Here is a 14,414-nt window from a genome sequence, read left to right as displayed (position 1 = left end):
ATTGGGCATTGTCAAGTACCGGCCTCCATGTTATGTGGCCAAAGTTTCACCCAGACAACATTGCAAGGTTGCCAACATGCAATTTTGTATATGCCATGGGTTTAGGTCCGGACTTACAAGTCCGAAACTGAACCTATTAACCTCTGGACTTGAATCCGGACCTGAACCTAAATGTTGGTTTAGGTATGCACCACTATCTCTTAGTTGTCTTATTTCAGTAACAATTTTGTAAATGTCCTATTTAGTCATTTTATGACAGTAATACAACTCACTCCGTCTTTGTTGGGCAGGGTCAGAAGCACAATCTTCAAACTGCTTTGGAGGTTTCTGTGACATTTCACATTTTCAAAGACAAATAGTTAGATAATCTTTTATATACATGAATACAGTCATGTACAATGTGCATTCAAAGATACATGTATTAACAACTGAATAAAAAGTGCTGCAGACTTCCAGCTCATCATCACAATCACCAAAAATCCCAATGTCAATGATTTCTATTCTAAATTTCTGAATTTTGGGCTGACTTTTTAAGACACAACATGAAAGTGCCACACACTTGACTAAGCTGGATAACCCTATGCATTTACCCATTTCATAAGACAAAGCCTTCAACTACTTTCTACACCACCGAATACTTCCTAATTTTCAAAGTGGAACAATCCATTTTCAGATAACTTTTCTTCAGACCTACATCAAAAGTTATGAAACTGCATGCAAGCGCCAGAGTGCAAGCACATCTAACCCTCGGAACACAGGGAACAACAGACGTTAAACCGGATAGAGAGGGTCATGATTTATCAGTCTCAAATTTTACTATAGGGCCACACCAAGTAAATTTTATGGATGACGTCCGCGCGCATTGATTTCGGCCTGTTCCTAGAAAAAAAACAAGAAATTCCGCTTCCTGTAACTATGACCAAAGAGTCACGACAGTGCCGCAAATTGTTAGATTGATGTGAAACCCGTAACGCGAAATGAGTAAAGAGCACAGTCATGCTTTGTTTTTGCAGGCCTGCAAAAATGTGAAAGAAACAGGACAGGACGACAACTGCTGTTCCACCTGATTTATTGCTGTTTTGATGATGAATAAAAGACTTCTTGCTTGTTAATCTGTGTCACCTCATTCAATTTGTGTCCTAACATTTGTCGTCTCTTAGTATATTTCTAATCTAGGCATCTTGTTTTTTAGGGCCATTCTTGATTTTTTTCGCCCTCTCGCATTAGATATAGGGTCTCCAAAGGACGTCATCCATAAGATTTACTTGGTGTGGCCTAGTATCATTTTCAGAATGCAGCTGTATCTGTATCTGTATAGCCGGTATTGGCCCTTGGCCTAACACACCAGCTACATGTACATGTACACATAGGTGAATCTCTGTCAGGAAAGAAGTTAGGTTTGCTCACGCATTTTTGCTTGGTGAATGCACACTGCTAGCGTCCATGATGAGGAAGTCCTGTACGGCCAGGCCAGGCCACTTGTTCAGCATGATGAGAGACTGAGCATCCCACTGACTCAGTACACCCTAACAACAGGGCAAACACAAGCAGTTAGGCCATGTTGATTTGATTATATGGATGACATCCGCGCGCGCATGAATTTTCGTCCGTTTCCAAAAAAAAAAGAAGTTTTCAACCATACTGTAAATCGTGTACAAAACAGTTGCAAAATGAGCAAAAATATACCATATTAGTTACAAAAAAAATTAATAAAAACTATACCAATGTAGTAGAATACCAAAATCAAACGAAAAAAGACGAAATTGTAAAGAAATGAACTTGAAGACTAGATTATTCGCCAAACCATATTCTGTGCCATTTGCTCAACCCTCATGACCACGTAGATTTCATAATGAAAAGAACTTTTTTTTTTTGCAAAACTTTTTTTTATTCGCACGCGCGCATCAGTTTAGGGCTCCCGGAGGATGACATCCATAAAATCAAATCAACATGGCCTTACAGTCAATAAGCTAGTTCACGATTTGAAGTGTGCATGCCTAGTGTGATGCATTGCATGTAATGGGCTTCAAAATGGGAACATGACTGTAGTCACTAGTTTGTATCTTTGAAAATCACAAAACATGTACATGAATAACCTCCCTTGAGCTCCTTGTTAAACTTAAAGCAAACAAAACAATTTTTCAATAAAATACATGAGAAAATAAAACATTTAAATTTTAACCCACCTTCTTTGTAAGCATGAACAGGAAATTATCCTTGAAGTCACACTTCACAACAGCAGAGCCTGGATCAAAGAGGAAAACAAAATAATATGACCAAGATGATCCTATCACAACTAACTTACAAAATGATAATTCTATGCAGCCACAATATATCAATTCAATTATTGATGACATGTACGATGTATTTGTAGGGCATGGGTACAACTACAATCATGAACAATTACATACCGGTACAAGGTGTATGTGAAATTTTATTTGCTGCATTGACTGTTAACTTACCACCTATGAAGCATAAAAGAAATAATAGCAATGGTTTCTGTACAGTCCTTACTATGATCCATACGTCTAAATTCTGAGTGGTGTAGGTAAAATTTGTCAGGTGCAGGTACTTTTACGTTAGTTGCACCAGTGCAGGTAAAATGTATTCTGAGCCCTGCAACCAATCATGTGCGTCGGTGATAATTAGATTACCTGCTAGAAGGGCGGAGTCAATGCCAGTCAAAAGTTCAGTGGTGTCTGCTTCCTCCCTACTCCAAACACAGATGCTGGAGTCACCTTGTCCCTGAAAACATTAGAGTTTTTAAAAGTGTCTGCTACAGCACCAATTGCCATGGTGACAGACATCTGTTGAGGTCATTAACCTTACGTGTTTCAAGACCAGTCATAGCACAAATTGATTGCCCTTGCCCGTAGTATTTTAAGCTACTATTTTCCTGTGACTCTATGCCCAATACTCTATAATTGCTGTTATCAACAGGGTGTAGTTCTAACACCTGCTGAAAGAGGGCATTTTTGTACCATGCATTGACTACTCTTGCACTGGGCAGCATGATATACTGAGCCTTCAAGGGTTGTGTTTTGCATACTGTAAATCATGAAATGCTCATGACAGTTTTATTTTCACAGCGATCTCTTCACTGGGAATTATACCACAAACATGTTATGACAGTAACTATCTTACTACAGAATAGTTTCAACGGCAAACTTAAAACCTACTTTCACAACAAGAAAAATAAATGTTACGGTAGTTACTGTCATACCAGTGTACATTCAGTAAATGTTATTTCAAGTTTATGCTGACTATTACTTTGCTAAGATTTGCTAACCACTGTAGTCACCTTTTAAACAAATGTTTTTTTGAAATTGTAAAAAGGCTTTAGGCCATGTTGATTTGATTATATGGTTGACATCCACGCGCGCATGAATTTTCGGCCGTTTCCAAAAAAAAAAAGAAGTTTTCAACCATACTCAGTCTGTAAATCGTACAAAACAGTTGCAAAATGAGCAAAAAATAAATATACCATAAGTTACAAAAACAATTAATAAAAACTATACCAATGTCGTAGAATGCCAAAATCAAACGAAAAAAGATGAAATTGTAAAGAAATGAACTTGAAGACTAGATTATTCGGCAAACCATATTCTGTGCCATTTGCTCGACCCTCATGACCACGTAGATTTCATAATGAAATTGAAATTAACTTTTTTTTTGCAAAACTTTTTTTTTATTCGCACGCGCGCATCAGTTTTGGGGCTCCCGGAGGATGTCATCCATATAATCAAATCAACATGGCCTTATTCAGTAGCAATACAATTCCTAATAAAATCTTGTATAGACTTAGCCCAAGTGTTTTGATTTTACTTCTGGAATCGATGAAATTAAATACAATGTACAAGATAAGATTTGTTTGAGACAATTTGTCATGTATCAAGAGACTATAATAATATAATATGAATAATATTGTTAGTTTTACCCCGGTAATGATGACTGTGTCACTCCCCCAGTTGTGGCATTTCAGACAGATGGTTCCCTCTGTATGTTCACTGCTGGTGTCCACAATTTCCAGCTGGATGCCATCCTTCAGCTGAAACATATTATATTAAGCTCATGTAAAAACCATCTTAAACTCCAGCCAATACTTAATTTGATTATTACACAAAGTATCAAGCATTTGGAGTGAGTTAGCAAGCATTATGAGGGATACATTTGAGAATTGGAACTATTTAACCCTTGTCCTGCTGGCATTCCTGGCACAATATTTTTCAATAATTTCATGTCTTAAATTAATTAGATCATAAGAAACCCAATTTTTTTTGCCCTGCGGTGGCACAGTTACTTCCGCATTTGTTGCGTTTCGCTGCGGTGTGATGCGTTGCACGAGAAATACCCCCAAATCGTATCTATACAGGGTGTTATATAGATGGTACTGTATGTGCCGCGCGACATATGTTGCGCACAGCAGGACAAGGGTTATTAAAAAGCACATAAAGATCAAGTACAGCTAATACCAGTTATAGAGCTGGCTTTGTGATCTTGCATATGCTATTTCTTTAGGGTTAAGGGCCCAGAGAAATACAGACAGTATGGCTCACCTTCTTAGCAGTAGCAAAGTCTTTGGTCTCCAGAGCTGTAGGTTAAAACGTTAAGATGTTTTAGAACTGCAGTATATGATGATTCTATAATGTAGAATTTTTAGATAGCCTTACAACTGTGCTACTACATGATAATCATACAATGGTGTATTACACTAGCCTGGGTGCCATCCCCAGTAGTATATTCGCCAGCTCTATAACTGGGTCTGGACTTGAACACATATGTATCGTCTGGAGTCTGAATATTCGTTCAGATTTTGAACGAGCGCGCTGATTGGTCCTACTCGTCTAAGCCCTTTTTGGGGTATGTACATATTAGGTAAGGGCCGTTCGGACGTCCGAACGGCGACGTTAGCGTCCGTTCGAACGCCTTATCATCAACATGTCCGACGGCGAACCGAACGCTAAAGCGCACATGATATAGCCGTAGTCAGTCTTTCCGCGATAAATCATCAACATGGCTGACAACATGGTATGACAGCTCACGGAGGTTAATGTTGACCTCGCAATCACGTCCGTTTTGGACGATTTAGACGGAATATCGTCGCTCAAAAATGAGCAAAAAGATGCATTGAATAATTTCGTTCGTGATGTTTTGGGCGTCCTACCGGTAAAAAAAGAATGCACCGAGAAAAGGAACACTCGCGCGAAGATCTGTGTTTACAAAACAACAAACATCACTTGAATAATGCAGGCGCGCCATTGGCCGTCGCCTCTGAGGCTCAGCCAATCAAATGAAGCCCCGCTGCTCGGGCTAGCTCATTACGTGACGTCATCACCAATCGTTTTATATGTGTTCAAGTCCAGACCCAGTTATAGAGCTGGCGAATATACTACTGGGGATGGCACCCAGGCTAGTATTACACAGTTCCTAACATAAAATTGTGTGCACAGATGTGAAATTGATAAGATGAAATAAAAAAAAAATCATTGAATAACTCCTCTCTTTTTTGGTACTATTCAGTGTTCTACACACGTTTTATGTACATACAATGTAGATATCATTCCAACATGCATATAGATATTGCGTAAACTGACCTTTAGAGAACATTTTACTCTGAACAAAAGAAATCTAAACTTCTGCATCTTCAAAGCAAAATATTGTACATGTGTCAACAAATTATACACCTGTAAGAAAAGTACTCCACCTATGTTCAGCTACCCAATGCCTCAATCATAAGCAAGACAGAGTTTTTGTGAAAGTCGTATTGTACAACAATGTTAGAATTGTGACTAGGGGGCTTGTTACTACTACATGCATGTACCTCACCTTTTGCTATGCCCTTCAGGTCAATGTTGCAGAACCTGACAAGCCGGCCATCACTGGTTAGAATGGTCAAGTCATACGAATCTGGAGGGGGAAAGAGATAAAATGTATATGAACTGCATCATTTGATAGTGGAAGAACAGAATTATGACAAGTTTTCTTGTTCCAATCATCAACAGCCTTAGAAAAAAATGAATATTGTCTCAATTTTGGCAAAAAATGAAGGTGTCTCAATTTTGACAAAAAATGAAGGCGTCTCAATTTTGACAAAAAATGAAGGCGTCTCAATTTTGACAAAAAATGAAGGTGTCTCAATTTTGACAAAAAAATGAAGGTGTCTCAATTTTGACAAAAAATGAAGATGTCTCAATTTTGACAAAAAATGAAGGTGTCTCAATTTTGACAAAAAATGAAGGTGTCTCAGTTTTGACAAAAAATGAAGATGTCTCAATTTTGACAAAAAATGAAGGTGTCTCAATTTTGACAAAAAATGAAGATGTCTTAATTTTGACAAAAAATGAAGGTGTCTCAATTTTGACAAAAAATGAAGATGTCTCAATTTTGACAAAAAATGAAGATGTCTCAATTTTGACAAAAAATGAAGGTGTCTCAATTTTGACAAAAAAAGAAGGTGTCTCAATTTTGACAGAGTGGGTGCAAATTTAATGATTTTCCAAGAGCATATAGTATTACATGTATTTACGTACCATGTTCTACAGATGAGGTGATCTCTAGCCCACAGAAAGCCTTTCCGTTCACAGGCTGCAGATCTGGAACCAAACTCTGCAGGCAAAACACCAACATTTTATTCTTAAATCTTCTATCAAAAGTTCACCATGTGTTACATACCGGAAACAATGTCTTAAACTCAAAGCCAGATATGAACTTGAATTTGCTTTTGGGACGGAAGTATTGTATTTTGGTCATGCTATTATTAGGGTCTTTGTGTGAATCTTTGTACAGCAAAGGTACATGAATTTTCTGACAGTTTAAATATTAAATATAAAATATTTCAACATATTATTACAATAACTCACTTTTTTTGTTTTTGCACCACCATATATAACCGGTCATGCCAGGGCATTGACCCTCTGGACGTTATACCCCAAGAGGGGCATTGTCCAGTATTGTGTAAGAAGTTTCAAAATTTTTAAGCATATGTTGTATACTAGTGTACAATACATTGCTTGTAAGGTGCACAGTCATAGTAAAAAATCAGGTACACAATTCCAATTTTTGGTGCACAAAAATATTTCAAGCCCTGCAGATAATGTTTATCTCTATATTAATTACTAAGTCTATACAATGAGAATGTCCTGACCTCAGAAAACAGCAGAGTCTGTGTGTTAGTCTCCATCATGTGCAGAGTCCCTGAGCTTTCTCCTATCAGTAGGAACAGGGAGTCCTGGCTACAAACCACTGCATCCACTGCCGACCCTAATGTACAGCAACATCAACATATTACAGGTACATGTACAGTCAAACGTGTCTGAGACAACCACTGCGACGTGGTTTTGTGCGCGTGAAAAATGTGTGTCTGAAAAACTTGCGTGTGAAAATATGCTATTACCAAGGGATTTGAAAACTTTTTTGCTGTTTTAGACGAAATTTAGGTGAAATAAAGTCATAAAATAAAATTATCAAACTGTTATATTGTAGACTACATAGCCTTGTTTTGTCAATTTTTTAGTGATTTTAAGTTGTCCCATGCAAAAAAGTTTGAAATTTGTGCATGAAAAAAATGTTTGAGGTACATGTAATATGAAACAGTTAATGAAAAATTTTGAAAATTGAACCTTCTGAAATGGCATTTTCTGCATTTTTGAGAGAGTTTCAAAGGAGAGTCAGACAACTTTTTATCAGTTTTTTTACAATTCCAACCCCGCTGGTGATACGAATCAGGCCATCTTTTACAGAAAAATCTTGGACTTTTAGGTAAAAAGTGGACCTTTGAGCCTTGTGTGGTTACGGGGCTTGATGTGCAACAATATTATGATGAAAGCTAAAACCAGACTTTACCATAGGTGAGAGTGATCAAGTGATCATCACATGTCTCTGTGAACAGGGAGACTTGACAGTCTGCCACCAGACACAGTCCCAGCTGTGAACAGGCTGCATACAGGCGGGGGTTCTTTGTCACCTGTAAAAGACATTTGTCACTTCCTTTAACTTACATATTACACAATACTACAGTATTAGTTTATCTTCCCTCAGTTGATACATTTGTGAAATTCTAAAGTACTAGAAATCTCGAAAGAAACTACCGTAATTTAACAATTGAAGCTTGTCACACATTCAGAACCACTTGCCTGGAGTTTGGGAGCAGTCTCAGATTTACCCAGTGGTAGAAATACTTTTTTTGAATGTTCTGCAATATTTCAGATGGCTCAAAAATTTTGTTCTGCAATTTGAAAACCCTTTGTACACAAGCCTTCATACTACAACCTTCTCAACCTAATAATGCAAAATTGCAGGTTGTATGATTTTTCTTCTGCAATTTTGAAAATTACTCTGCAAAATGCAGATGGGTATTTCAAACACTGCTACCTATGCTGATAAAATCAACTTTGAATTAAATTTGAGTCAAATTTAACCCCTGAACACGCCCCGGCACTGCTGACCTACTCCAAACGATCAGCCAACCAGTCCCCAACTATGGTGGACGAACTTAAGTTTTTACCAGACTAACTACCCTGGTTATATAAAGGAGTATATTTGCCAGGGGAGTTAGGCCGCCTTGGGGTTTGACTGGAAAGAAACAACCTTCCGCAGACTGATTTGTTGAGCTAATCGACCTTTTCTAGCTTCATGATCTGTCTGACACCTGAGTGATGAAAGTGAAACACCGTACAATCAGTTTTCCAACATGTAACATTACAGTCAGTTTTCCTCATGCAAGTTTCACTTGTTAAACTGTATAGTAAATTAAGTTGGATCTCTAGAGGTCGCCAAAGTAAAAAAAAAAGAAAAGAAAGAAAACCCCTACCCACTACTACCGACCCTAATTTTTTCAGAACTGAAACAGGAAACACAACATTTTTCCTAGGCCTCCGGGTGAGTGTTCGCCAGGCCATATTCAAATTATGTGTGACAGCTTCACATAACTTTACCTGTCCACTGTTGGACACAGTGGCGAGTGTGTCAACCTGGTACAGTCCAGGGCCGGTCTCATTGCGCTGACCAAAGTTTGCAGTCTCGTCTCCTCCAATACCAACTTCTATGTCATCCCAGGGCATGGTGTCCCGTCTTTTATCTTGTCAAAACTATGTGACAACTACAAGGCAAAGGTAAATCTGTCATCTTCAAGTGATACTACAAAATGCAACAAAATCTTCAAATTATGATGCAGCTTATTGCAAGATCATGCAAAAGACCTGGAAGTGCTCTATTTTACATAAATATTGTACACGTGTAACACATATTGAATTTGCTAACACATCATAGTTATTGATCATTAAAAATATGAGAGATAGCATATCATGACAAAATATTTCACCTACAAGGGAATAATTCCATCCCTTTTCAACAACAAAAAAAAAAACCGCACCTACACTTCAAATCCATCAAACTTTCTTTGGAGACAAGTTGGTATAGGATTCAAAGACACGTGGTGCTAGTACTACTAGTACATTTTGATAAAATTATTAGATACTCTTCTATCAAGAAGGTCTGCATGGGGGTATCCGACAACACTAAATTTAAAAGGACCAAATATAATGCTTAGCGGAAAATTGACTTGTTCAAAACTATAATTTTGATGGACCGAAATAAATTATGCTAGGAAGGTGTCAGGACAACTCGGCCCCTGGAAGCACTAGAGTAGAGTAGAGTAGATCTTTCGTCTCGGTAGGAAGTTCTCTTCCACTGTGAGCCGCTCCTTGTAGTTTACTGCGTAGACATGGTCATCTTGTGGGGGTTGCTCAGTGCCCGGGGGTTGTACACTACTGGGTGGCTTCTCATGTGTTTATCTAGTCTATTTTTAAAACTGTTCACACTTGGGGCTGTTACCACCTCCTCGGGTAGACTGTTCCACCATGTCACGACGCTGTTGCTGTAGAAAAACAGCCTTTTGTTGCTGTTTACTGATCTTTTGTTCAGGCGTAGACTGTTCCCTCTTGTTCTTGTTTTTTCTTGTATCTTTGGTAGGCAACCCTCTGTGTCCAGCTTCCCATGAATGTATTTGTAAGTCATAATCATGTCCCCACGTATTCTTCTGTATACTAGTGTTGGGAACCTAAGCACCTTAAGTCTCTCCTCATATGGCAGGTTGTTTAGACCAGGCACCCTTTTACTTGCCCTTCTTTGTACGTTTTCTATTTGGTCGGCCTGCTTCCATTACTTACTACTAGAGTGACTCTGTACAGACAGAGGAGGACACTACAGGACGGAAACCCATACCCTAACACGTAGTAAGAACGTATGGAGACAGCAGAACCCGTAAAAATCCTATAAGAAACCAACATTTAGACTCGAAAAGTTACGTACCAAAATCTGCGCCAAAGTTTATCGTTTCCGAACTTCCCGCCTGACGGGACTTCCGGTTTTACTGCGCATGCGCTGGAATCGCTGAGGAATCCTGGGATATGTGGTCAAAGGTCAAGGATTTCGCGCCAATCTGCAGAATGTAAACAAACTTTGGGGGTAACGTGCTTCTGATTCTTTGAATAGGCCTGTGTGTAGCCACATGACTGTTATTCTGGTTCCTCGGATGATTTGGGAAGGATATCTGTGAATTTGCCGGCCGGATTTATCGCTTGATGGTGATAATTGTTGTTCTACGTGTCGGACCACCAGGCCAGGCGCTGGGCCTTCACGTCCCCTGGGGCGCTACTTTGTTCAACCGGTCGACTGCGAAGAACTAATTTTACCAAGTACAGCGACTTCTCCACGCCCAAAACGAACGGCTTCAGCTGAGTGGGCGGGACCAGTGCCAGATCATACGAGAACTCAAGAAGTTTCGGTTTTCGTGACTCCTCAAGAGTTTGCCAACAACAAGAAGACAGTTTCACAAGTGTTGATGTCTTGTTCCTCCGGACGGCGCGGCTGTTGTTTTGTTTCTCTCGTATCCGGTAGATTTATTCACAAGACAGGGCGCCTGAGTTCAAGTCCGTATTCGTCAAACTTCACGGAGGATTTCCAGCGATTTATCTTGTACAAAAAAAGTTGTTCTGAACATACGTTATGGTCGTAGTTTTTGTGGGACGGACAGCTTATACGCCTGGAAGAATTCAAGGCGCAATCGGACATGGCGTGGTTTCTACATTCTTTCTTGATCACCACAGTCCTGGTATCACAGTGTACAGGTATTAAAGCTTTTCCTGTGTCATTACGATAACTTTGACACGTTCTTTCCCTACTTTGTTGTATTGATGATTTCAGCTATTATTGCTCAGATGCCTTCCAGAGACCACAATCACAATAGTCTATAGCCAACGTTCATAAATTTTTTTTGCTTTCTTGATGATGAGTTATGGAAATTAATCTTTGATTTTTGTTTTACTTTCAACCAAGAAGTGTAGATTATTATACGATGGGATCCAGTTGCTTTAAGACAAATTATACTTTCTTTTTTTAATACGTTTATTGCACATTTCTAATGTAATTATAATAATAACAATGATTAAAATAAAAACATACTCTACATTACATCACAGTACACAAGTTTAACCGGCCATTCCTCCTGGCTTTTTGGCTAGGATTAGTTCCCTAGGTTTTTTTTGGCCTTTTTTGTACAGGGGTGTTTTATCCCACTTGGATTTTATGTGCCAGGACTTCAATGCAGGAATGTCTTTCCCGAGTTTATCAAAATTATATTTTCTGTCAGTTAAGGATTAGGTTATCATTTTCTTCTTCCTTTTCTCGCCAGCTCTGCAATTCACAACACATCCACAGAGAAGGGAGGTGACAGCAGGTAACCCCACCACTTTTGTCTGCGGAGTACAGGACACTTCTGTCAACCCTCAGGTAGTTTGTTTGTTTGTTTGTTTGTTTGAGGATCTCCATTAATGTGAATTTCCCACTACTCTTCCTGGAGTCCGTAGTATCAGATAAGTATTTGGACCATCGTCGCACACTGGGGCATGCACCTACTCTTTTTTGAAAGGTGTGGTGGGTTCTTTAACATGCGTACAGTGTGGCTCTCCCCAAACATGGGGCCTCCATTTAACGTCCTATCCGAGGGACGTCCCTAACCAAAGCTAGGCACTCATTTACACCTGAGTTAAGTGAGGAAATTCGTGTAAAAGGGCCTTTCCTAAGGGTACAAGATGGGTGACAAGGTGGGGTTCGAACCCGGGAACTCTTGGTTTCCGAGCTGAAGACGCTGCAAGTGTACTAAATAGTGTCAACCCACAGGTAGCCTGGCTGAAGGATGGGGAGGACCTACCACCTGGTAACCACTACGAGGTCGACACTGCCAACTACACCACAGCATTAACACTCAGTAGTCTGGAGTAAGTGCAATAAAAGTCTCCTTTGTAACCTGCAATAAATAGTTATCAGATTGCCGATCTTACGTTTTCTGCCAACAGCTTTATTTATGACGGTGTTTATTTGCTTTAAAGTTTAAACACTAGGTCAGCAAAGCTTGGATGGCTGAGTGGGTAGAGTGCTCGCATTGTGTTCAGTAGGTCCAGTGGGTCGTGAGTTCGATCCCCAGCCAAGTCATACCAAAGACATACTGCTTTCTCTGTGTAGCACTCGAGATCAGCACTTGGAAAAGTGTATGGGAGTTAAACACACACTACTACCAGTGGACTAGTCCCCTGGTATAGTGATTGCATTACTGTGTGGCCCAAGGGCTACAGAAACAGAGATGAGTGCTGCACTATGCACCATATGTAGGTGCAGGAAGAAAATTTGAAGCTAGTCCTAAGTAGTTTCATGAGATTGGTAAATCAAATCAACTTTATATGATACTTGTAGTTTTCTTAGCTTAGGCACACAACATGAGCAAATGTGCTTTGTCTTTGTCATATTGCATTGTGACATAATTATCACAACAATGCTGTGTTCTCAGTTGCGATGTTGATGGACAAACGCCACTTTTCTGAGCTGATCATGATTTTATTGTTCTTCCAGTTTCTCTCAGACAACCATAGCAGACAGAGGGTTCTACAGGTGTAAAGCATGGCACAGGGATGTGGTCATCTTCTCAGAGACAGCTCAACTGGTCGTCTTTGGTAATACCGAGTTCTTAAAGTTTGGCTTAATACATGTACATGTAAGTTATTGTACGTTGAAAGTTAGCAGTCTTTTCCAGTGTTGACAGTCAGTATCCTGATTGCCACAGTGTTCTATACTAGTAAATTGTATCACATTTGGGATTCAAACGTAAGATTACATGTAGCTATCAATTTTCATAGTTGATAAATAGCTTTTATTTGAACAATATTTGCTTCAATGCTATGTTAGAGACTCGATATTCATTTGTGGCTGTTCCATTCAAACATTAATGGGGTGTGGCAACAATTTTGTTAGAGTTGAGATACATCATTTTTTTCTTTAAATACCCCCTAAAACTTTTTTTTTGCTTCCCCCCAAAAAAGTATGACTTTGAAATAGCCGTGATGACCTCTTGAATGTTTTGCATGGAATGTCCTTTTTCTTCGTCACGAGTTGAGTATGAAAAATGCAAGCTGTAATCTTATCAGCATTGTTGGTTGCTGCAAATGCTGACTGTAAGAAACTGCTAGTTCCTTGCAGCTGAATAAAACATTATTTACGCAAGTGATGTTTCTAGGCATTGTCAAGGAAGTTGGCAGGTTTCCAGGTCTCTCTGGAAACTAACCAGCGAAGCATTTACATCCTGTTGGTTGTGTAACAACATCACAGTATAACAAAGCTTACTGTATATTTGGTATGACGTAAACTATGACAATACAATTTCTGGTGAAGATTTTTGATATGATAAATATTATGCAATCTTGTCCTCTTACTCTTATTTAGAGATACATGCCTTTGACTGTTTGGAGCTAAGTTTCTTAGAGTTACAAACTTCTTACCTAAGGTCAAACCTGTACAAGTCACTCATACATTTTTGGTAGTCTCTTATAATAATAGTAATAGATAATTTTTCCCTTCGACACAAGCAACAAGAACCGAGTATAAAATCTGTCCAGTACATAGATCTGGTTCTGTCAGTCTCTAGAGTGTTTTTTGGCAGTTTTGACTATGTCAGTAATGGATTACACAATGCTTCCTGTTTCAGGTCCTCCGACCGTTACCAACCATCCGAGGTCCCTGAATGTGACCCCAAACACCCCATTCAGTCTACAGTGTGCGGGGGCGGGGCCTCCAGAGCCAGTCACCATCACCTGGTACAAGGATGGGGAGATCGTTGCAGTGGGCCTTCCCTCCCCATCTACATATTCTTTTGCAGGTAAATTTTGCTTCTCTCAGCTATGTTGACAACTTGATTTTGTTACCGATTTGCATATTTTGCACTCAGGGAAAGAGATATCATTCAGTGGAAATTAAAGGTACTGTTATTGAGTTCCTTATGATGTTGGTTTTTTCTTCATTGTATCTGTGTCATTTATATCTTTTCAGGTATAGAAATAAAATACCCCTGTGCTGAATATGGATCATCT

The 14,414-nt window shown here is 39.2% G+C and overlaps 2 protein-coding genes across 2 annotated transcripts in view; one reads left to right on the top strand and one right to left on the bottom strand.

Annotated features, from left to right (window-relative positions):
* LOC109484911 (kinetochore-associated protein 1-like) overlaps positions 1-9,092 on the bottom strand; it is a 40,705-nt gene extending 31,613 nt beyond the window's left edge. The window contains exons 1-11 of the mRNA XM_019788261.1: positions 8,934-9,092; positions 7,843-7,963; positions 7,145-7,260; positions 6,531-6,606; positions 5,827-5,907; positions 4,557-4,591; positions 3,938-4,048; positions 2,655-2,745; positions 2,187-2,245; positions 1,408-1,526; positions 273-327 (exon numbers count right to left, since the gene is read on the bottom strand). Of these exons, the coding sequence (XP_019643820.1) occupies positions 273-327; positions 1,408-1,526; positions 2,187-2,245; positions 2,655-2,745; positions 3,938-4,048; positions 4,557-4,591; positions 5,827-5,907; positions 6,531-6,606; positions 7,145-7,260; positions 7,843-7,963; positions 8,934-9,059 (990 nt within the window). The 5' untranslated portion in view covers positions 9,060-9,092. The remainder of the gene's footprint in view (positions 1-272; positions 328-1,407; positions 1,527-2,186; positions 2,246-2,654; positions 2,746-3,937; positions 4,049-4,556; positions 4,592-5,826; positions 5,908-6,530; positions 6,607-7,144; positions 7,261-7,842; positions 7,964-8,933) is intronic.
* A 1,337-nt stretch (positions 9,093-10,429) lies between these two features.
* The window catches only part of LOC109484917 (tyrosine-protein kinase Mer-like), a 22,694-nt gene continuing 18,709 nt past the window's right edge, over positions 10,430-14,414 (top strand). The window contains exons 1-5 of the mRNA XM_019788266.1: positions 10,430-11,126; positions 11,690-11,787; positions 12,178-12,275; positions 12,904-13,004; positions 14,033-14,203. Of these exons, the coding sequence (XP_019643825.1) occupies positions 11,069-11,126; positions 11,690-11,787; positions 12,178-12,275; positions 12,904-13,004; positions 14,033-14,203 (526 nt within the window). The 5' untranslated portion in view covers positions 10,430-11,068. The remainder of the gene's footprint in view (positions 11,127-11,689; positions 11,788-12,177; positions 12,276-12,903; positions 13,005-14,032; positions 14,204-14,414) is intronic.

Source organism: Branchiostoma belcheri, unplaced genomic scaffold, assembly GCF_001625305.1.
Source record: "Branchiostoma belcheri isolate BF01 breed outbred unplaced genomic scaffold, Haploidv18h27 scaffold71, whole genome shotgun sequence".
Taxonomy (NCBI): Eukaryota; Metazoa; Chordata; class Leptocardii; order Amphioxiformes; family Branchiostomatidae; genus Branchiostoma; species Branchiostoma belcheri.
This window is presented reverse-complemented; position numbering and strand designations above follow the sequence as displayed.